Genomic DNA, 24,088 nt, shown 5'->3' with positions numbered 1-24,088 from the left:
TTTTAATAAGTCAAATGTTATAATCAACTTGTTTGTTTTAGAGTTTAATATTTAATATATCAAAGTTTTCAATATTATCGAGATGATATTGACTTTTTCTCTTGCTATACGCAAAAGTTAACCCCTACCGATTTGTGGTAATGCTGCTCAGCATATTCCTGGACATGATTAAAGCATTCTCCAATTCCTTCAGCAGCAGGGAGTTCTTTAGATTCGCATGCAGCTGCATGGCTGCTTGAGTTGTCGTATATAATTTGTTGATCACATTGTGCACTTGGGCTTCGGCTATAAGCAAAAGTATATATATTATCTTCTAGTTTTAAATATATGCTCTACAAGTTTCTTACGATCTGTGCCCTCATATTCTTCCAGGGAAGTCACACCGCTCCTCTGTTTGTTGGCATTTCCAACAGGGCTGCCAAGCAGCTTGCTCTTGTGATCAAAGCCCAGATTCCTTGGTCTCGGTGGCACAATTGGCTTGTTGTTGACCGTATTATTGGGCGTCTCCTCGGAGCTAGAGTCGTCCTGCATTTGTGGTGTGGCTAGAAAGGGTAGAATAATTCATCATTAGATAAAGATTACATATAATTTCGTCTAAACTGCTACCAAAATCCTTATAATAACAAGATGAGTAACGCCGTAGTTGTTTCTTGAACTTGAATTTTTAATTTTTAATTAATAAAATTGCTTTCATATGATAATTTAAGTGTTTGGGTGTTCTATACCTTGTTATTATAAGTTCCTTTGCTAATACTCACCACTGCTAAAGTTTGGTGTCTTCCGACGATTGTTGTTGGCATTGTTGATCTTGTTGCTGTACTGACGATTGGCAGCTGAAGGTTAAATAGAATTTAAATAAGTATTTTCATATAACAAAAATGTATAGTATTATTACTTACCTATGGGTCCATTACTACGACCCTGTCCGTTGCTGGCACTGCGCAAACGATTGCTGTCCTCGGGCTCAGAGTCGCTCTAAAGGAAAATAATGGATAAAAATTTGATTAATAAATATTTTTGTACTTTTGTTCTAGATGAAATAATTTAACTTCCTAAGAAATTTCACTTTAATATTATTCTTCAGTTAAACTTACACCCTGATTGAGGACATTCATGGAGTTGCTGGAGGCACCCAGTCCCGTCTTGCCCTGCAGACTGTTCCTCTTGCTGGCTGATCGCGAGATGTTGCCATTCCTATGCTGGATCTGTGGCTTCTGTGGCGTGCCGCCAGTGGATTTTCCAGCTACAAGAGGTTAAATATTCATCAGTTTATCAGATTGAAATATATATAATAAAAATTTATAATCGAGGGTGCTTACGCTTGCCAAAGTTGCCCATGTGCAGGTCGCTCAGCGAGCAGGCGCGGCGTATGGATGACTCCTCGATGGGCATGGGATTAATCGTTTTGGGATTGCCTGCAAAGTGGGTCACAGATTAGTTTACGGCTCGGGTCGTGCGGTTATGGTTTTTGTTTAAAGTGCTAGTGGGATTTTGGTATGGAGAGTGGAAAAAAGGGGTACAAATAAAAACTATTAACTGTGGGAATGCGCAAATGTGGGTGGCGGAGAAACTCAAGAGTCACAACATCAACAACCAAGGCGGAAATGGGGCTCAAACCTGGCTCCATCCTCAAAACAACAGTCGTCGCCGTCGTTGGTCCTTTGTCCTCGCAATGGGGACCATCTGCAGCAGTGTTTTCTGGTTCCTCGCGCCCCTCATCATCGGCTCTGACTTCCTTGGCCAGCTCCACGCCCTGACTACTATAGATCCCAGTGAAGTCCGTGCTCTCCAGGACATCCGGCAAACTGCAGTTTCTTCGCATATTCCTGGCGTAGGCGCACAGATCAGAGGCATCTTTGGAGGTCAGCTCCTCATCCTCAGCCGGCTCTTCTCCCCGGGCCAGCATATCGAAATTCATGGTCAAACTCTTCACATACCCCTTCTCCTTGGCATTGCAGTTGAAGGGTCGCAGGCGAGATTCGGTGGCCAAACGGATTTGCTCCATCTTGCGTTCCTCCATTTCGATTAACTTCTCGATAATGTCGATCTTTTTGGCTATATTCTGGCACTGGTGACTGGTGGAGCCGCCCTTTCCACTGATTCTTCCTGCATTATCCAGGTTCTTGCGGTACTTTTCTCGCTCCTGCTGGATCTCATCGACCACCGCTTGGAGCTGGGGCTTCGTGTAGAGTTTGAGAGTTTGCATATTCTCCAAGTTCTCCGGAGCATTCCCATTTTCCGCAAAATACATTTCGAAGCTACGCTCTCCGTAGTCGCTGGGCAGGCTGCCGACTTCCAGTTCCGGCGGAGACTCCTCCTCCTCTGCCTCTCTGGCCTGCCGCTGCCTCTCCCTCTTGGCACTGGGCGTATACTTAATCTGGGAAACTGTATTGAATCGCACCGAGATCTTGGGCCTGTTCTTCTGCCTCACACTGGTGGCTCGGCGACTGCTCTCGCTTGTATCAAAGCGTGAGACCTTCTTCAGGCAGCTCTGGGTGCCGGTGCCTGTGCCGGATCCTCCTCCGGCCAGGGCTCCACTGCTCACCGAACTCCGCATTGCCGTCGGCCTCCTTTGCTGATGATCCCGTTCCCTTTGCTTCTCCTTCTCGAACTTCTGTAAATTATGCTCAAACTGCCGGACAACGCTGGCCGTTCGGGACTGTGATTTCTGTTGCTCCTTTTGCTGCTTCTGCTGCTTTTCCACGTGGCTCAAGGTGCTCACCAGGTTCTGTGGTTTGGCCGGCACCGGGGGCTTGGGCTTGAGGGGTTTCTTCACAAACATCATATTGCTGTCGCCCGATTGCATGGGATTCGAGTTCCGTTGCTGTCGCTGTTGAGCGAAATCCGTGCTCAACGACTTGTTGACACCTGAGTTATATTGCTTGTTCTTGGATCGCAGAGTGGGTATATTTTCCGAGGCCTGGACCTGGGCTATTCTGGGATAGGTCTTCGAGCTGGGCAGTGGCTTCAGCGGCTCTAGGTTGTAGCCGGTGACATCGAAGCTGTCCGTGGCCGTGGTCGTTGCATGGTGCTGCTGGCGCATATAGTAATCGAAGCTGCCATAGGCATTTGGGCTATTCCCGTACGACTTTGACACTGGCCCATGGATGATAAAGTTCCGGATGCCAGCGTGGCGTTGCTGAAGCACTTGAGTCACCTGCGCCTGGGGGTAGTCGAGCGGAGCACTCTGGCAGTCACTCTCGTCGGAGAGGACGCTCTCCAGGCTGTTGCAGTAACTGCCGGCTCCATCGCCATCCGAGAGCAGGGACAGGGACTCCTGACTCTGTTGCCCGGTAAGGAAAAAGCTGGCACTGGAGTGGCGCTGAGTCTCCAGGAATCTGGCCTCGTCCAATCGCCTTTGGCTGGCCGCAAACTGTTCCGGTTGCAATATATCCGACAGGGAGACCTTCCGCTCGCACTGATAAAACTCACGGTAAACATAATACTGAGTTGTCCTTCCAGTTGGCGTGGAATCTCCCGTGGAGCCCAGGCCACCAAGGCCCCTCAAGTTGGCTGGCATGGAATAGGAAGCCGGTATACTGCAGGGCTCATCGAGATCCCCATACTTCCTGGTAATCTCATCTATCATCTTCTCCGTGTCCGCGTGGATCATGTCCAAAATAGTTCTGGCATCATCTGCATAAACGGAGTGCCTCTTGGGTTCACCCAGGAGGGCTCCTCTTTCGTTGCCCTCGGCTGACCACTCCACCTCCTCGTGCACCGGCGACACTGGACAGGATTTGTAGTGCTTCAAGATACTAGGAGTACGTCTATTATTCCCAGCAGGATTCCTTTTCACCCGCTGTTGCAGCTGCGACTGCTGCTGATGATGCTGCTGTTGATGATGTTGCTGGCGGTGCTGGACAGCAGATGAGGAGCCGCCGAAAGGAACTCCGGGTGGGGGATGTATCTGATGCACACCCACGTGGTGGGGATAGGGAGGATAATGCTGTTGAACCTGTCGCATCGTCTGGAAGTTTTGTTGTAGCTTGGATTTGGGGGCAGCACAATTGAAAAATTGCTGAGAGGCGGCAGAAGGAATGCATTGCTGATGTGGCAGCTGCTGCTGATGTTGCTGTTGCGAATTCACATTTGGTGCAGCAGCAGTTGCTGTTGTGGTTGTTGGATTTTGGGTACTAGTATACTGCAAAGTGTCATGGGAAACAACTAATAGGGTTAGTCAAAAGTTAACGTTTTCAAGGGGGATAAAATTCATCATTACACCGTTTTTCATTACATTTTGATTTTGTTTTTTTATCGCAGCACAAAAAAGGAGAGAGCAGTATTCAAAAAGATATAGACAATAGAGAGAAAGAGCAAACAACGGGAGAGAGAGTTACATTAGCCTACATGGTCCAACTTGGATATGGGATTTTTACACATGGTCTCAGGGCTCCCTATTTCTTCATTATCCCTCACCTGGCTTTGTATAACGTCCTGGACCACCGCCGCCCGTACTCCTCGAGCCATCCAAATTGGCAGCCAGACTCAGGTCCGATATGCTATGGCTTCCCCGAAGGGGTCTATGGCCTACCTGTGGATCCAAAAAAGTAATGATATTAATTATACAGTTATTAATTGGAAAATAGATTATTTTAGTTTGTTTAAAAAGTTAGTTGAAAATAAAATACATGGGTTAATTAGGTTTGGTTTTTAAAATTTAATAAATTATTATTATAATGAAAGCATTTAGAAAATTGATTATTAACTATACTTTTAATATTAATTCCAATAACAAACATTTAAAATATTATTCAAGAGCTCAATTAAAACTCTGGTTTTCGAGTGAAGTTGGCGATATGAGTGTTACTAGTGTGAGTGGTTTTCTGGCTGCTCAGCTGGGTTGAGTGGTTTAGTGGAAGCAACATCTTCGAATGACTCGAAGCTTATCTGACTAAGCAAGTTTCTTCTTTAGTCGCTGCTAGTTTTGGGCTATTTTTAGACACAGCTGCTATTTGGGACAAGTGAGTGTGTGTGATGACAGCAGATGTGGCAAGTTGGGGTTTGGTTTGGATGAATTCACCGAGCATCGGTGGTTCAGTGGTAGAATGCTCGCCTGCCACGCGGGCGGCCCGGGTTCGATTCCCGGCCGATGCAAATTAATTTTTTTTTCTTTTTTTAAATATTTTTTTAAATAAGTTTACTCAAGAGGTATGTAATTTGTATTGTTCTGTGATTGTTTAAGGCATAAAAAAGCATAAGTTAAACTCCTTGTTAGTCTTAAAGTTTTGTGAAAAAAATGTACAAATCAGAGGAAGCGTCCTTAGAACAGTCTTTAGTATCGGCTCACCTCGACTATAGCATTCAACCTTGGGTTGCCAGGTTTGCGGGTACCCTAAACACACACACACACCGACATTGAAGGCAAAGATTTAATTTGTATTTTTTTTTTTTTTTTTGGTGCATGTGTTGGGTGGGGTTTTTGGGAAGTTGGACACAGACCAGACACCGAAAAACAAATAATGGGACACACATAAAAAATACAGAAAAAGAACAACAAAAGAAAGAGCATAAATTAAAATGGGGAAATAAAACTGGGAGGAAAATGGAAATCCGGGAAAATACATCGAAAATAAAAAAGACCTTGACCCCCCGCAGCCACTTACATTCTCCAGCTGCTGCTTGACCTTGTTGATGACCTGCAGCAGTTCCTCCTTCTTGGTGCTCGTATACGACTTGGTAATGGTGGGCGGTGCCGCCACACTCTTCCCATTCTCCGTGTTGTGCTTGGCACTGATGCTTCGGCGACCTAGGGGAAAGGACAAGTCAAGTCATTCAATATATATATATATATAGAGTTGGTCTTGGAGTCTTACTGCTTGTGCCCCTTTCCATGGGCGAGGTTAGTCCCGGTCCCTCTGGCAGAGCGGCATGCAGGAAGCTGTTGTTGCTTTGCGGCAGATTTTCCGAGCTGCCGCCCAGCGTGGAGGCCAGCGAACGTTCGGCATTTTCGGCACTGGGCGTGGAGCCTTCATCCTCGGTGTCGGAGGTTCCAGTTCCGGTTCCAGTGCTGGCTGTATGCGAACTTCCGTTTCCGCTTAGCCCCGAGGTGGCCAGCTGAAGGCCTGACTTCTCGAACTTTGATCGGCGCATCGACTTACGCAGCTCCTCCTCGTTCATGGCCGTCACCTTGAAGTCTCTGCGGGGATTAGGGATTGGGTTTACACATTTATAAGTTACATTAATTATTTAATTCGTTCCCTGTACTCACGTTGGCGTGCTGGGCGCCAGGTTGTTGTAGAACATGCCGTGATCCGAGCTCGTTCTCTCCCCATCAGAGATGTCCTCCACGTCGCCGTCGTGATCGTGGGTCTGGGTATCGAAACGCAGGCCCGGCTTACCCCGCTTATCCGGCAGCTGCAGTCGCTGCTGCTGCTGCTGCTGGCCGGCTGGTCCGGATCCGGTTGTAATGGCACCATTGGTGGCAGACACAGCCAACGAGGAAACGGAGGACACTGTCACGACTGTTCCATTGTTGCTGCTGCCAATAAACTTGAGCTCGCCCCTTCGCGTCTCCATTCCGGAATCGATGGAGGAGTCCTCGCTCAAGTAGGTTTGATTATACATAATGTCCTTGGAGGAGGCACTGTTATAATCAGACGTCTGCACATTCACGCCACTGTGTCCGCCCACAGAGGAAACGGTGCCCAGGGGACTCTCCGAATTGGATCGGAGGTCATCGGCGGTTTCCAACTGACTGCTCCGCTGGGACCACCTCCCTCGTGGTCTGGGTGCCATTCCCGGAAGCTGTTGACTTGGCGACGAGCTTAGATTACCCATGGACGAGGCAGCCTGAAGGGCAGGCGGCAAATGGGATCCAACACCACCGCTGGGCGTGGGTATGGACAGAGCGCCGCTATCCGAGTCCCCGGCTGCCTTTCTCATCGCCCACTGAGGGAGTTGTCCCACGTCCGAGAATCGCTCTGTGACTCCAAACTTGGGCTGCTCCATTTCACTGGTCGGTGATTCCATGACTATGCCATCCTGTGGCGACAGAGGAGCCAGGGGACGGGGCAACGGAGCATGACCCGATCGGAGACGTTGCTGCGACATGCGCGCCTGCATAGTCACAATCATGTCGTGGGGCACCTGCCAGATGAAGATGCAGCCGTCGCCACTCGCCGATATCAGGTGCCTGCAGTCGTTGGTGAACTTCAGGCCCGTGACCAGCTCACTGTGGCCGTACATCCTGGCCATACACTCGCTGGAGTAGTAATCGTAGACAGCCAGGGTCTTGTCCGTGCAGGAGGTGGCCACATAGATGCCGCTGGGATCCAGACTGAGCTTGATTAGACTGCCCTCATCCGAGTGCGAGCCCTTGAAGGTTTTCGTCTGTTTGGCATTCTGGGTGCCATAGACGCGCACATTGCGATCCTGGCAGGCGGTCAGGATGTGCTTGGAATTCGAGTCCACCTCCATGTCGTACAGCGTTGTCTTGCCAGAGGTGTTGGTGCCCCGCATAAAGATGTTGCCCTGTAGGGAAAGGGAAGATAGTTATTTAATCGGAAGTCTTCGAGGATTAAGCCAGGGACTTACCTGGAAGCTCCTGAACATTATAGACTTGTCAGCTCCGCAGCTTATCATCTGGAAGTTGAGTCCGGCGCCCACAAACTTAATGGAGGTAATCGAGGAGCTGTGATCGTCCAGCGTCTGCAGCAACAGGTAATTCTGGGCCACATCAAAGACATGGATGAGACGATCCCTGCTGGCACTGGCCAGCAGCTTTCGCTCGATCTTGTCATTGGAATACTCCAGGCACAGCACCTCAGACTCGTGCGCCTCGATGGTTGTGAGCAGGCGCAGGTAAACCAGGTTATATACCCGGATATTGCCACACCGATCTCCGCTGGCCAAGTGCTGCAGCTCCGGACTGATTTTGATGCAACGCACACCGTTCCTGCCGTCGTAAGAGGAATTGCCGGCCTTGTCGAACAACGACGAACCCTGATCCTTGATGAACTGCAGCTCCTCGTCGCTGTAAACGATCTTTAGCAGCTCCTTGGAGTAGATGTTCCTGCGGTAAATATCATTGTTGGTGCAGCCGTCCAGGCCCCAAACACGAATCGTGTCGTCAGAGGAGCAGGTGACAAAGCACTCCTCCGGCAGCGTTTGCGATGGCTCCCGCTCCACATTATATGGCACTGTCTCCACGCCCCAGATGCACGTGGAGTGGTAGAGGAACGAGTGCGACTTGCCCACGCGGGAGATGTCGCGAAGATCCCAGATGTACAGCGAATGATCGTTGTACACGCAGCTCACCTGGTGGAGAATAAAGCCATCAGAATTCGAAAACACTCTTTTCCATTTAAAACCCTCACCTTGGATCGCTGCTCGTCAAACACCATGGCGATGCAATCGGGAAACTTGGCCTGCTGCGGCACCGACATTATATGGTTTATCTGGATGCCCTGGGCCACGTCCACGCCCAAGTAGTGGGTGCGTGGCAGCGTGGTCACGTACTCCAGCGTCTCTGCGTTGAAGATGCGGATGATGGACTCGGCACAGCCGACGAGAATGAAGCGCTCGTTGACGCAGATACAGTTGGCGTTGGTGGTGCGGCACTGCACCCACTTGTCCAGCAGGCGGCGCGAACTGAACTCCACCAGATGGCCTTGCCGGGTGATGGCGTACGTGCTCTCCGCGCACACGCCCTTGCCGCAGGCCACCGCACAGAAGTCGTTGTCCCGCAAATCACCCAGAATGGCGCTGCGTCCCATCAAGGGAATGGGATCCTTGTACTGCAAGAGGGAGTGGGTTAAACCATTAGCCCTGACCTTCAGAGGAAAGTATTTCATAAAATATGCACAAGAGCAAAGCGTTTTCGGCATTTAAAATTCTCAAATAAATTCTGGGATATATTCCTACAATTTATTTATGAGAATCATAAAAAGACTGAGCATTTCCTTTACCCAAAAGCTAACTGGCTCTCCTAATTAATTTCATATTAGGCAAGGACTCACCTTTCTGCCACCTTCCAAATACCAGTATTTGACATGGCGATTGCCCACGGTCACAAAGTAGCCACCGTCTTCGGAGAAACAAACTGCGGCCACCTTGGAGCTGATCTTATTCGAGGCCATCTTGAGGTTGGCCCGCCAATCAAACACATTGACAATCATGTCGTGCTGCGAGCCCACTGATACCAGGTACTTGCCCGTGGGCGAAAAGGCCTGCAATAAAATTATAATAAATATAATTAATTAATTAAGGAAATTCAAGGTGTTCTTTTTAATCCAGGACTCACCACACAGGTGACGGCATATTTGTGGTCCACGAATTCCGCCACCACACTGCCGCCGCTGCAGTGCTCCAGACTGCCGTTGGGAGTCTCCAGCTCCCAGACCTTAATGGCCGGATTTATGCCACATTCGCCGGTGGCCACGTAGCGCCCGCAGCGCGAAAAGGCCACGGATGTGAATGCTTTGCGGGAGGTGTTGACCAGGTAGGCCTGTGTCTGGCGCTTGGCATTGAATAGCACCACGGTGCAGCTAAAAGAAGTACAGAAAAAAACGTGGAATAAGTTAAAAGGTAAAAGGTAAGGTTTAATTTCCTATTTCCTATTTAAAATTAAAAGCATTTGTAATTGTTTAACACTGAAAAGGGAATTTATTTTAACCCTTCCATATATGTATTATCTTTTAAGTCATTACTTACAATGAAAAAGGTTATTTAACTAAATATTTACCCTTGTAATTTATTTATAAATGGAAATTCAAATAATAATTAGCAATTTGCAAGCTACATGTTTTTATACCCTTTCAGGGTATTATAATTTCAGTCAGAAGTTTGCAACGCAGTGAAGGAGACGTTTCCGACCCTATAAAGTATATATATTCTTGATCAGCATAAACATGCGAATCTTTCTAGACATGTCCGGAAGAAATCGATTTTTTGGCCATTTTTGAAAAATTTTATAAGGGGTAACATCATTAAAATTTTTGATCTTGATAAAAAATTGAATTTTCTACATTTTTAAATGAAGTATGCAGATTTATTAACTGTAGAAAATCTTGCACAGAACAGTTTTCCGATTTAAAATGAATGCTCTTTTGGCCGAGTTATGATATTTTTAATTTAAAAAAATTATGAAGTTTTTTAATATATAAAATCAGATTTTATAATATAAAATAATAGTTTTCTAAGTCAAGGAATCATTTTCGACCCTATAAAGTATATATATTCTTGATCAGCATCAACAGGGGAATCTTTCTAGACATGTCCGGAAGAAATCGATTTTTTGGCCATTTTTGCGAAATTTGATAAGGGGTTACATCATTAAAATTAGCAAAAATGGCAAAAAATTTTTATTTCTTAAAATTTTAAATTTGGTATGAAGTTTTTATAAATTAATGAAAACTAACACAAAACTGCTTTCCGAATCGAAATTAATGCATTTTTGGCTTAGTTTTGATATATTTTAATTGTTACCTGCAAGGGTATACAAACTTTGGCTGGCCAAAGTTAGCTTTCTTTCTTGTTTTCTACTCAAATCAATTTGTTAAATTGTTCAAGAAAAAAAAATAATAAGAATCACAACTGTTATTGCTTAACCAAATGTTGGCAATTTGTTATTGGTTTTTTGTTAATATTTCAAAGAATATCTGGTTTCTGTGGTGATTCAAGTGATTCAATGCCAAGTTAAATACAATTCTGAGAATGAGATTTAATTCTACGAACGAAACTTTATGTTTCTTTCAAAGGCTTTTATCGACACACAAAATATATATAGAATTTTACTGATTAAAGAAAACGTAAAAAAACATACAAATACTACGAAATTTATATTGATTCTATTTATTTTTATACGAAATTTTTATAATTATAAATTCTTGTAGCGATATAACTTTAAAATGTTTAATAAGACTGCTTATTATGTATATAATCTCTTCTCACACATCTTCATATTATATCGAATTATTATTGTATGCCCGACTTTTTATGGTTCTTAACTTTTAGTCACGATCCCCAAATTCATTGCATTGTCATTGTCAGCAGTTATAGCCAAGCATGTAAACAGTTTCCGCCCACTCCATCGCATATAACTGCTGGTCCCAAACCATTTAAGGACGTCCTTGACCAAGACAGGCAGTTTGCTTCGCATTTAAAATGCCCAAGGATGTAGGTCCTGCCCAGTTCAGTTTCATTTCCTTTGCCAGTCTGCCAGCTTCTTTCCGCCCCGCCACCTTCAACCAGTAGTTCCGTGCCTCCGCTTAACCCTCTGGTGCCAGAAGCCAACTGCCTGCAAAGCTCATTATTAAGCTGCCTCCTCCCGGTTTCATTTTCAGTTGTTGCTACTGTTGCTCGGTTAATGAGCGCATCACGCCCACATCTTTCACTTAGGGTTATACACTTTCAGATGGGGTATAGTGGAATTTGGTAGAGGGTTTATTATTCTTTTAAAAATTATGTGAAGAAATTAAATGGGTTTATAAAAATTTATATAATTACTTTGTGCAATTATTCTTCTCTCTTAAATGTTTTAAAATCTTTTTGAACTCTTGATTTCCATTGAAGTGCATTTAATGCTCGTTATCAAGCCTGAAAAAAACTCTCACCAGCATTTGCTATTTATTCATGCCTACAAATGGCCTTTGCACACACATGTGTGTGAGCCAAGAATAAAATAATACAAAAAAGAAGGAAACTTTTGCTGTGCAGTGCTAGCGTAAATATGCACTTTTTGTTAATGCACATAATTAGTAGAGTTCCTTGGCTTAATTCGCTTTCATTGAAATGTTGGCAGGATAAAGAAACGGGATTTAAAAGTGTCAGAAAATATTCAAAAGGATAAAATAAATTGAAAATTAACTTGGATTTTCACTTGACAACCATCATTGAATATAAACATTTCCTGTTGCTTTCGTTTAAACAATCTGTCATTGATAATGATAATTATAATCCTTAAGCTTATTACGTATACGCCGGGTAAGCACCAAAGTAAATATTCCGTGGCATATGCAAATCATCAGGCACTTGCATTCAACATTAAATGTGCAAGTAGCTGACATTATGTCACATTTTTTCCACTACCATTTCCTCTCTCAGCTGTCACGAATTTTCAGTCATATTTTCTGGCGACGAGATGGAAAAACTCAGCCATGTGTGACAGTTGAGAAGAGATTTAATCAACGATTTTCATTGCGATTTATTTTCGGGGGCAGGCTTAAAGCAGAAACTTTAACAGAAATGGGATCCCACAACATGACTCTTGTGATGGTTTCCTTTTGCCGACACAGCTTGATATATAAACCAGGTATATATAGTATATAGTGTGTATATGGAACTTACCCAGCTGGATAGGCCAGCAGGCCGCTGACTGGGGACACATCCAAAGCCGCATTGCTGCACACAGTCAGGCCCAGGACTTTTTTGAGTTTTATCTGCAAGAAAAAAAAAGAAAAAGAATATCATGCCATTAGATATTACATCATGTCAGCTTATTTCGTGTTTTACTTCCAGCAAGGTCATCGTTCATAATATTTGCCTAAGAAAATAAAAAACTAAACGAGGATAACTTGCTGTGTGAATTGTTAACGCACACAATTCGCACATTTATCATGTCGTTGCCGTGTGTTTACATATGGAGCCCAGCCTTTTGCCATTTACATAAACATAAACAACAGAAATTGCCTCAGCATGTTAACATGATTTTCCAATGATTGCTGTACGTTTTTCATTTATGGCATATATATTGACAAGCTATGGCGGATTTTTATATTTCCCCACAAGGGGTGAAAGCTGGCAGTTTATTGTGTTTATAAAAAAATTTAAATTAATTACAAAACATATGGAGAAAGCATCATAAAATATAAGATAAATTAATGTAGAACTAAGTAAAAAAGAGGAAATTTATTTCACAGCTTTAAATAAATATAAATCATTACATTTCCTTTAAAACTTTTAGTAAATTTATATTTAAACACGTTCAAAAAACATTAAAAACCTGCACAATAGCTTGTTACCCAAAGAACCCTAATGATTTCATTCATTAAAGCCTTAAATAAATATTGCTCTTTGTATTCACAAGCCGCTCGTTACGCCTTACTTGAGCTTCACCTTGATCTTGCCCAAGCAACTAACCCATGAGTTATTAATAAGAAAAAAAGCCATAAAAACAAAACTAAAACAATTAGGTGTATAGAACAGGTGCCTTTTCCACAGTAAACAACAATAAACAGCAAAGTGAAGAGGAAGTGCAAGTCAACAAAGTGTGTGTTTGAGCCGCACTACCGCATTGGCAATATCGATATATAGACGGACGTAAATCAGAACCAAACAGTGGGCGAACCGCGAGACAACTTCTGTCAACTTTGGCATGCAAAGAGCATCCAAAAGATGCTTGATTATTTCTGCGTCGCAAATCCAAATCGCAAGCTCGGACGGACTCTGAGATACAAAGTAACCGAATACATTCCAGCTGAGATCATCTCAAAAATATACAAAAGCCAAGTGGCGCAGGCGAGAATTAAAAACGAGGGAGAACCGAAAGAGACTGACTTCCAGCCAGCGTTTGTTTACTACGAGAATTATTTTATTGGCTTGTTTCACTTAAGCGAATATCAAGCGACACCAACGCAGCAGCAGCCTTTAAAATCTATATTTTAATGCATAAGGTCGATCTATGGAACCGGTTTCCGATCTCTGCTGTCTCTCTCTCTAAGTAGGTGCTCTATCTCTTGTTCCCCTCCCGCATATTTGCATTTTTAATGACAACAATTTTTGCCGTGAAATTGTAAACAAATTTTCTGAGCATGACTAAAATATGGCAACAATGAAAATATGCTAACCATGACTGAAAAATGATAATCAAAGCTTCCCCCGAATCATGACCAACTGGAATCGATTTCGTTTGACTAGAAAATTATAAAAATTCGAGAGAGTGAGAGAGAGAGAGAGAGAGGGTGATGGAGTGGGAGCGAGATCGAGGGAGCAATTACGGGGCGTATGCGCAACCAAATCCGTGAGCTTTGATTGCAACTGCTGGGACTTAATTCGTTTTGAAATGATAATTAGGCAGAGCTTCTGCTGTAGAAAAAAACTAATGGAATTTTTGTAGTTTTAATTTGAAGAGATTTATTTATTTATTAGAAAATAGTAGCTATAAAATGGGAATTTAAATGGATACAAGATTCGTTGAGTTTCATTAATTTGTTATGTTTTTATATGCCTTTTTTTTACGTTTACTAGTGTTAATTTAACTGATATAAATTCATATTATTTTAACAACTTTCCCGATTTATTTGCTTATATCAAACAAAAAATATGTAGTTTATTTTTCTATTGTTCTGTGGATGTTTTTTTAAGTATTAAACAAAGAAAAATCAATCAAGCTTTGTTCAAAAATTCCCCTGTCATGGAATATGTATTTCTTTTAAATTTATTTTTTATAAACAGCTGCCGTAGGTAGTCCGAAGGTACCTATATTTTGTATTCCATTTATTTTACACATTTACCAATTTTATGTATTTTTTTGTTGTGCTGTTCAAACGGAAGTCAACACACGCCATTCATCAAAGCTTAATTTGGGAGTTGCCAAATACAAAGGCTGCGCACAAAAAAACTAGCCCAAACAAAGCCACATTCTTTGGTTACCTATTTGGTGTAGTAGCGAAATTTATGTCCAGCGGAGAAAAATAACTTCGATACTCAAATTTCCATTTTGTGTGACAGATGCGGCAGTTAACTGATAATTAATTATTATTTAACGCCCGGCACCACTGGCTGCCCGTCGGGTGACGAAATCTTGGCCATGACCAGACAAACAGTAAATTGGCCAAGAAGCGACGGCGGCGGTGGAGGGAGTTTTTTTGGCCCCCGAGGCAAATCACTTTTCGGTCAAGTGGCTTTTGGCCCAATGCCCGGACTTTGTTAATGAAATTTCCGACTTAATGATCGAGTCACTCAGTCACTGCGGCACCAGAGCCTCTGTTTATCGTTTTGGCCAGGTTCAATGCACGCAGCTGTTGGCTGCAATTGTTGGCCAAATTCTAAATACCCAACCCACAGTATTTACGGATTTCTGCTGCCCACAATTCGAGCGAAAAAGGCCACAAATAAGCTCAAATATTTCCAGCAGACAGGTGTCAACCGAAAATCACGCAATGAAAATGTATATCTTAAGGCCACCAGAAATCACGAATAAATTCAGGCCTCAGAAAGAATACAGAAATTTATGCAAATTGAAAGCCTTCTTCAGTGAGAACCGAAACCAGACTGCAAAATGAGGAAATTAAGTTGTAGCTACAACTAAATGGGGTTCCATCTCTCTGCATTACTTTATTAATATTTATAATTGAACATGTTCATAAATAATTATAATTATATTTACTCCAATCAAGACTCTGCCTCTGCTCCTCCGGGGAAAACATGGCATGCCGCAAATTATTAGTTTGGTTACACTCCAGCAGCCAAAACCCAGCTGGCGCCTTAAACAAAGGCAAGTCTTAATTGCCTACCAGTTTAATCAATAAATAAATAGCCGAGCAGGAAAAGATTTCCATTAAGAATTTCTTGCATAATTCGGGCATGAATTATTGAAATGCCGATAAGTCAAAGACTTTTGAGTGTGGCTTTATTAAATGAATATTAATTAGACTTATGTTGACTTTTTGGCTTGTGGTCTGCACATTTTTTCTGTGTTTTTTGTTAGCAAATAGAATATTGTTTGTATGCTTCTATGTTTTTGTTTTGTTATTCGGTTGCCCGTAACACGTTTTGTGCATTTCCAATTGGCTTTCATCGGCTTAACGTACATGGCCCTCATAACAATGCAAAAAAAAATAAAATAAATAAAACGAGAAGAAGGAAAATTACAGTGCAGGTTCAGTACAATGTAGTCAAGGGTAGTAACTAAATAGATTTTAGTTTGTATTGAGAATAAAATATAAACACAATTTGCTAAATAAATTAAATTGTCTATAGATTCTTTCCTTCATCTCTGTCTTAGTAATACATTTTAGCTTTATCTTTAAAGTCATCTTTTCTCTCTGTAGAAGTCACACTGTAGATATAAATAGCAGCTCAATATACCTTCCAGATACGTTTGTATCTTGAAGGCGCTTACGTGAGCCACATTTTTATGACTATGAAAACAAGCCAAAAATCCAAGCCAAAGCCAAGAAATTTTCAATAGAACAAAAATCGAATAAAGGCGAACTTTTTGTGATTTTTTTGCTAAATCTAAAACGCAACTCTTTCCTTGGCATATTCAATTGAGATTCCTGCAACTGTTAGAAGCTGCCGACATTAGCTAATTGCCTATAATTACCCCGGGGCAGGCAGCAGCAATCCAAGCTCAAATAGAATATTTATGCCGGAGAAAAAAATAACCACAAAAATCCATTACAAGTGCGGAGACAAAAGCCCGCAGCGAAATGAATCATGAAACGGTAGAGTCCGAGTGGGTAGAAATCTGTACCGTGGATATATATATGTGATTATAGCCATATCCATATCCACAGCCAAATCCCAAACGGATGTGCTGCTCTGGCCAATATGCAAAAGTGGAAATGGTGTGTGGTGGAAAGCCGGCAAGAACTCGCTTGAGCTGGCTTTGCTTTCTAACCGAGGCAAATGAAAGTTGAGTCGGTTTGTTGGTGGAATCGATTCCGTTCCGTCTTGGTAAGTGGTAAGTGGTAAGTGGACGACCTTTACCTCATAGGCGGCCACATCCTCCTTGCCATAAATGGCAACTGGCGACGAGTTTCGGGGGGCGAACATTTCACAATCTTTTCGCTCGTCCTTGAGGACAGCCAAAGCATTCCTCGTACGTACACTTATTTGGTTAATTGCGAATCTCTGGCTTCTTCGTTATCTTTATTTATTTTATGGCACATTTGAGACACAGACGCCCACTAAACAAAAACCTAAAGGCTATAAATTCGTAATTGTTTTTTTTTTGGGGGCGTAGTGATTTCGTTTATAATTAATAATACACTTTAAATAATACTTTATATTCTCGGGTTTTCGGCTTGTATATAACTGCTTCATGTACAGTTTATTCGTTGCTTTTCGGCTCTTTCTTTATGACTAGTCTTTGTAGCATTTGTCTTGTTTTGTTTTTGTATCTGCGACTTTGTCAAGGTCGTGTTGGTTGTTCTTTTTTGTGACTGCTGTTCGGGTTGGTTCGTTGTATCTTTCAGTGCCGTTTTATTGAAAATTCGTTGCGGCTTCTATTTTATCTCAGCTCTTTCGTTTCGCCGACTTATATTTTACCACCACTTTTCACACACAACTATTATAATTATTTTAAATTTTTTCCCAAAATTTCCTTGGGTGTATTTTTGCACGTATTCGTTGCACGTTTTTCGCTGGCTTGCTTGCTAATTTCTTTTTACGACAACCAAAACGTTGCCTTATAATTATTCAAAAAATTGCTGGTCGTTTGTTTGTTGGATTTTTATATTTATTTTTCCGTTGTTGTTATTATCGTTATTTGTTGTATTTTTTTTTGTGTCAGCCGTTGTCGCGTATCGTTTTTTAGCGCGGCTCAAATGAAACTGGCGAGATTTCAGCGATTTCAGAGCTACCACGACGCCGATGATATTGAGAGAGCTTGAGATATGGCGAGAGATATGTGAGAAGGAGAGGAAAACAAACGCTCGTTCGAGACCTGTCCGATTGAGTATTTGAGCGACACGCACACGTATCTGTTAGATACTCAATCCCCATTCGCGCAACCTCAAGCTCTTGGCTCGACCGCTCATTAATTTGCATATTCCACCAAAGAGACGGCGAAACACGTTTGGCCCCGAGCTCCAAAATAGCGATCGCTGTTCTAGCACGCGAATAATAAAGCAAAACTACCTCAGAAACGCTGCAACTTATTATAGAAATGGGGTTGGTTTTGAGCCTAAAACACGCTAAAACAATTAATCAATGGCCGCTACTTTTGGCACCCACGATCCGATTGCTTTAATTATTTAATATTCAGCAATTGGCCGGCCAGTGGAAAGTTATTATAGCATCTGAACGGTCTGGTCTGTCTGCACTGCCCACCGATTGCAATAAATTCTCGGCGGGGCAAATCGTAAATGGTAGCGTTTTCCATACGGAATTACGGAATCGTGGGCGTTCGTCCACGCTGCGCCCTCCAAGAGCTCCTAAACCGAAATTAGGCAAATCAACAGTAGAAACCGAGATTACAATGAGAGTGTATCGGTTCAGCCATGTGGAACCCATTTACCATTATCCATCGCAGATAGTTAGCTGCGGATACAGATGCAGATACAAATGCAGATATAGATGCAGATACAGATAGACGACTGCATTGTTTGTTTGGGCTGCTCTTTTGGTCAAGATGCAGTCGTCACTGTGGCAATGGCTAAATAAAGCCATAGAATTTTGCACTAAATTTATGCAGAAAATTCAAAAAATATGCGAATTATTGTAGTTTATGAGTTATGACAATTGGCTTTACAATTGAATTGAACTGGAAATATATATTAGATACTTAATTCAAGTAAATTAAATGAATTAAATTATAAATCAGATCATCGATCACACTTTAAACATTTGTTACAGCTTTAAGATATTTTAAAACATTATAATAAACTAAAACTGGCTTTTCTTTCTTTTACCAACAATTCTAAAAACCTAACAAATTTGATTTAAACTCACCAAATATTATTAAAATCAATAACATAAGGTAAACAATCTGTTAAACTGAACCCCACACACTCTCTTATCATCTGTCGCCACAAATAAACTATTGGCTTCGTGAATTTTGATTCAAGTGCAATCATAAGCTTAACTATTGCACAAAGGCCAATCAAAAAGGTAGCTACCTTTCCATAAACAACTCACTAAGCACACAAACACACAAGACACACACTCGGCAAACAACAACAGAGACGAGAGAAAAGAAAATCAATTTGCATAACACAAATCAAGTGAAATAATCAGGCATCAGAGGAGGAGGGGAAAAAAAGACAGACAGAGGCTGAAAAACCAAACTAAAACCGATCCAAAAAAAAATTCAAGCTCGAAACGCACTGCACCGGCGACCGACAGATTGACAAACAAACAAACAAACAAAGAAAAGGAAAACACACTGAAAAAAAAAAATATAGTTGACAGACACCTTTTATTATTCCCCTCTTCTCTGTATATATAGTCCCATGTGATCCGAAAATGTGCAGCCAATTTCTTTATCTTGTGCCATGGCCAAGTCGCAGTTCACTGCTTGTTTATGGGGGAAAGTTACAGGCGACTTGCTCTGACAGATGCTAGGCAGATAGATATAGATGGTGACGGAAAGAGAGGTTTTTCACGGGGGGGCATTCAGGGGGTTTCCCGGGGGTGCAGGAGGCATCTGTGGGTCCGCCTGCATGCGCCGCATATTCAAATGAATGCAGACTGCTCATTGTTTCTGCTGCTGTTGCTACTAGCAGTTACACAGTAAAAAAAATATGGCTTTTAAGTGGGAAGAAATCTATATTTTTTTAGTTTTAATTGCTGAGTATTTTTTTAACCAATCTTTAAGTCGTTTACTAATAATACTCCTTCAAGCTTTTCAATAAAATATAATTTAAAAACTCACTAGATATTTATAGTTTTAAAATATAATCCTAGTTAAGGTAATAAAACTTTGTTGAAGATATCCCTAATTTTTTTTCTTAGTGCATCTGTTGGTGCTTGCTGCTGTGCCACTTGACTGCCTCTTTTACTTTGATTTGTGCCGTGAAAAATGGCTGGACTCTGCACTGGAATTACAAACTATCCATTCACAGTCACTACGGCAGCGAGCTATTTATCGCCTGCCTTTGCCTTCCCGCCTTCTTGCTCTTTGTAATTAAAATACCTTTTTTGCCTCATTGTCATTTTCGGATTGTACTCTACGTACAATTGTACAATTTTCAAATAGTTTTTGTAATGCAAATTACCAATCGAATTACTTTTGTTCGAGCCTGACCAATGCTGGAAATGAAGCCTTTGTTCGATTTGATTTGTGTGGGCAACAACTATATAATCAATAATTATTATGATTTATTGGCACATTGTTCGTTCTGGGCGTCGCAGATTAGATCTATCGGTTCTTTGTGGGTTAAAGACAAGACAGCCCCAGGGAGGATAGGGAGTTATTAGTTTAAATTGTTTATAACAATTACCTAATTGGCCTGATGGTTGAGATTGTATTAAAGGAAATAGAAATATATTACTGCTGGGAATTTAAAATCAGTTACCTAAAGTAGGCTCCACAATAAGAATAACGTTTATTATTTAAGGGTTAATTAGAAATATTTAAAGGAGAGCATAAAGTTAAGTATTTCTTCCTCAATCTTCTACCGTTCTCAGATTGCATTTTAATCTGCAAAATATTTGCAAATACAACACTTAATTCACATCTCACTCTATAATACCCAAGCCAAACGATCGATCACTCCAAAAACCGCTCAACATTTCAATCCCATCTGTCGATCGGTTCAATCAGCGCTCCAATAAACCCACTCAATCGAATCTGGTGTGGCGCATGCGCAGTTTGTCAATCTGTCAATATCACTCTCGGCAGGTCGTATTAAAAAAGCTCGCGATGAGGTAAGCTCAAAAATCTGTACAGATCTCGGCTATCTACGCCAATCACGCCGAAGCCGACAATTTTTGATTAATTGCACAGATTTGCAGCAATAGACTGCAATCCTGACGACCATCAAACGGCGTGTTCCACAATTAATTCGAATTCAATAAACCCATAAAGCAACGGCCAAATCGCTGTCTAATGATGTGGGGTGTTGCGGGAAAATAGCGGCGAGAAATAGTTAAATAAAATATGAAACATAATTCAATAATAAAGCGTTGCAATTTACTGGCGCACCACTTGAACTACGTGACAAGCGTGATGGCTCTCGGCGCTTGCTTTGGAAACTCTGGGAAAATCTGGCCATAAATTTTGCAAGGCGGAAAACGTTCCAACCCAACCGAAAAAGAAAAACGGGGAAAAAGAGCGCATGGAAAGTAGGAAGAAAATATTTTAGGGGCCAGGTTACTCTGGGGTGTCAAAGTTGATGAAAGATGCTGCCAGCTTGTCGGCCTCTTGAATTTTAAACTCCAAAAAACTAAAAAAAAAAAAGGGGGAGTGTCTCGGCTGGAGGGGAAATGTCGGATACTGCATCTTCGGCGGCTTTAGTTGATTTGAAAGTTTAATCAAGCATTAGTGTTAGTTAAGAGGCTTTTTCGGGCCTGTTGTTGTCTCTGCTTTTATTGCCGGCTGTTGGTGGCACGTAGTGCACTTTGTAATGGCCGCGCAATTTGTCTAATGATTGCTATTTGTGCAAGTAATTCGAGAGTTCAGAGCAAAGACAGAGAGAGAGAGAGGCTATAGAGTTGAAAGTCTCTTTTTATTTCGGTCGATTATAAGTGTTAATTATATGGCACAACTTCCGAGATGGAGCTTAAAACGCTTTTGCTGTAAGCCTCATTTAATTGACAGACAAATCTGTGATTTGAATGGCTAAGTGAATGCTGCTGGCTTAAATTGAAGATGATGGTATGGTAATGCGTGGCTTTTAGTGGTCTATTACTATGGGTAGATGTGGGGGAATTTTTGGTTTTGATAGTAGAATTTGTTCTCATGAAATTTCTAAGTAAATGAGACTTTCTTTTCTCATTAATTTATGCCTAATATTTCCCCACTTCTCATTAACTCGAACTATATTATTAATAATATTAAATAATATGTTTTTACTTTACTTTTTCAATTTATTCAGGTAGCACTCCCCCTTGTAAATATTACCAAATTGAATTGATTTTGACTACATTTGCCTTTTATAATCCGTATATATATCATCGTGAAATCATTCATCTCAGGTTACCAACCATGACCATATTGACCTGCTCATCTTAACCCTCATTATCTCACTTCATTTGTGGCCGTTTTCTTATGGCTTTTGAATATCAATTTCCCAGCCAACACTTAACCCATTACAACTGGATGGCCCCATTCAAGATATTGATTACATAATTCCCAAAACCAAAAAAAAATTATCAATTTCGTGTGGTCACAAAATGCATTTAAAGATTTAATTATATAGAGAGTGGTGAATTTTTATATATTCCATTTTTTTCCCCTCTTGCTGTTGTGCTTCATTTTTATGTACTGCTAAATGCTGCAGAGGAGTTCAACATGTTTGTGGTTGTTGTTGTGAAAACCACTCGAAAAAAATGCGTTTCAAATTGAGCCGACGAGAGACGCCCACAGACATATGAGTTACGTTCGGTTTTCAAGGGGCAGAAGAGAGACAGAGTCCATATGCCAAGCGAAAAAAAATTTAAAAAAAAATCTCAGGAGCCGCAGCGGTTGCAACGCACTTAACCAAATTGCTACAATTTGACAACCTGCAGCAAATGTAAAGAAAAATATATATGTACAGGCGTGTACACCCAAGCGAAAAGTGTTGGCTCTAATAACAAGTGTCAGTCTGTCAGCTGCCAGCCCCCAAAATCTGCCCACAGTTGTTTTTTTTCTATTTTTTTAGCTATGCAGTTTTCTGCATAATTTCTTTGGGGTGATAAATATTAAGTACTTAATTTTGTGGTATTAAAATGGCTTTATGATATTACTTATAATTTGATTAAAAGTCGGCAAAAGCATTGAAGAGATTGATATAGCATTTCCGGCATTTCATAAATTTAAAACTCAGCCAGATGCCAAAATCAGCCCACATGTTTAAATAATATTTTGCACTCTGTGAGGTAGATATATATGGTATTTTTAAATGTTTAATTAATTTTTAAAATGTTCTAACTTAAATGGATTTTCAACAATATTTTATAAAGAGCATTACAAGTTTCACTTGAAGTCTTTAACTAGCTATAAATTATAATAAATATTTCTTGACCAATTCTAGACGTTTCTCTTATTCTTGCCAACGCCTCAGCTCAATTAAGTTGCTTCTTTGTTTGCCATAAAAAAAAACTGAAAACAGAGCTGAATATCTACTACATTCCTTGTACTTTATACTTATGACAGGCGGCAGACTAAATTATATCGCACACAAAAAAAAAATTACTTGGTAAATTATGGTAAAGTCTAATTTAGCATTTTTTTTGTGTGCCAAGATTTTCTGCGTGCTTAGCTCAAGTTGTTTTTCTTCTATTTATCTTTTAATTTCAAGGCGACGATTTCCTGAGCTCATTAAAAGGCTACGAAATTCACACCCAGACATTTTTGGCAAAGTGAACGAGTGACTGAATGACCAACTTGAATGGGGACTTGTCTTGGTTTATTAATTATAATTTTTATTTGCGTAATTTTTACGACTTTATAAATAGAAACTAAAGTGGCAGAGGAAGTTATTATAATTTAATAACTCAAATTTAAGCATTGTGAAATCATTTTTAGATTCTTTTTATAAATAAACAATGAGACAGAAGCTTATTGAGCTATTAAGCCATTAAGATTTGTTGACAATCTATGAGGATATAAATAAAGTGATATCATTGACTGATAAAATTGTTTGTGGAAATATTACGTATACGACACGTTGATGTACCTTAAGGAAATGTAAACCTTTTCTTAGTGTTTTATTTATTTACTTAATTTATTTTTAAGAAGCTTACATTATTTTCTATTTGTAATAGATCCCAAAAGTATACAATATAATTATAGATTTTTAAATTATTTATTAATAATTTCCTAGACAAAATTCCATTAAACTTAAACCAAAGCCTAGCCTTTATTTAGACAACCTCTAAAAAGAGATGTATATGTCTTGACGAACGCAAGTCAAACCTGTATACCCATCACACTTTCAGAGTTAAATAATCAAAGACCACACACATTGGGAACAGAAGACACACTTTAAATCTATGCAAACTCTGAAAGACAAGAGAAGGGAGACATCAGAAATGTCAGGCCTAGATAAACACAGATCGTGGCATATAAACTGATTACTCATCTGGGTCAGAAGAGATGGCAGAGAAAGATTCGGGATCGAGTTACCAATTCTTCAATGAGCCATAAACAACAAGATTTAGCAACCTCAATTGGCAATTCGCAATTTACATGTGCCAGGTGCGGGTTAAGCAAGCTGCAGGCAGCTCTCTTTTCGACTTTTCTGCATTCGAGTGGGCGTTCCAGCAAATTGTTATG

General features: G+C 41.1%; 1 protein-coding gene and 1 non-coding gene across 14 annotated transcripts in view; one reads left to right on the top strand and one right to left on the bottom strand.

The window, feature by feature from the left end:
• Positions 1-24,088, bottom strand: part of Wdr62 (WD repeat domain 62) — a 66,191-nt gene that overhangs the window by 1,217 nt on the left and 40,886 nt on the right. For 5 of the 13 annotated variants that reach the window (XM_070283474.1, XM_070283473.1, XM_070283475.1 and 2 more), the window contains 17 exons: positions 12,289-12,380; positions 9,245-9,488; positions 8,961-9,170; positions 8,319-8,738; positions 7,537-8,259; positions 6,212-7,473; positions 5,817-6,139; positions 5,607-5,749; positions 5,291-5,335; positions 4,420-4,534; positions 1,618-4,167; positions 1,320-1,415; positions 1,095-1,243; positions 900-975; positions 759-833; positions 348-542; positions 129-285 (listed from right to left, as the gene is read on the bottom strand). In XM_070283474.1, the coding sequence (XP_070139575.1) occupies positions 129-285; positions 348-542; positions 759-833; positions 900-975; positions 1,095-1,243; positions 1,320-1,415; positions 1,618-4,167; positions 4,420-4,534; positions 5,291-5,335; positions 5,607-5,749; positions 5,817-6,139; positions 6,212-7,473; positions 7,537-8,259; positions 8,319-8,738; positions 8,961-9,170; positions 9,245-9,488; positions 12,289-12,380 (6,875 nt within the window). Of the gene's footprint in view, positions 1-128; positions 286-347; positions 543-758; positions 834-899; positions 976-1,094; positions 1,244-1,319; positions 1,416-1,617; positions 4,168-4,419; positions 4,535-5,290; positions 5,336-5,606; positions 5,750-5,816; positions 6,140-6,211; positions 7,474-7,536; positions 8,260-8,318; positions 8,739-8,960; positions 9,171-9,244; positions 9,489-12,288; positions 12,381-16,653; positions 17,477-24,088 lie in introns of those variants that run through there. The other 8 variants (XM_070283477.1, XM_070283472.1, XM_017166614.3 and 5 more) reach the window with 6 other exon arrangements.
• TRNAG-GCC (transfer RNA glycine (anticodon GCC)) lies at positions 5,027-5,097 on the top strand. Its single transcript has one exon. It is a non-coding gene; the product is annotated as a tRNA-Gly (tRNA).

The sequence above is a fragment of the Drosophila kikkawai genome, chromosome 2L, assembly GCF_030179895.1.
Source record: "Drosophila kikkawai strain 14028-0561.14 chromosome 2L, DkikHiC1v2, whole genome shotgun sequence".
Taxonomy (NCBI): Eukaryota; Metazoa; Arthropoda; class Insecta; order Diptera; family Drosophilidae; genus Drosophila; species Drosophila kikkawai.
The sequence above is the reverse complement of the archived record's forward strand: the minus strand, read 5'-3'. Positions and strand labels throughout refer to the sequence as shown.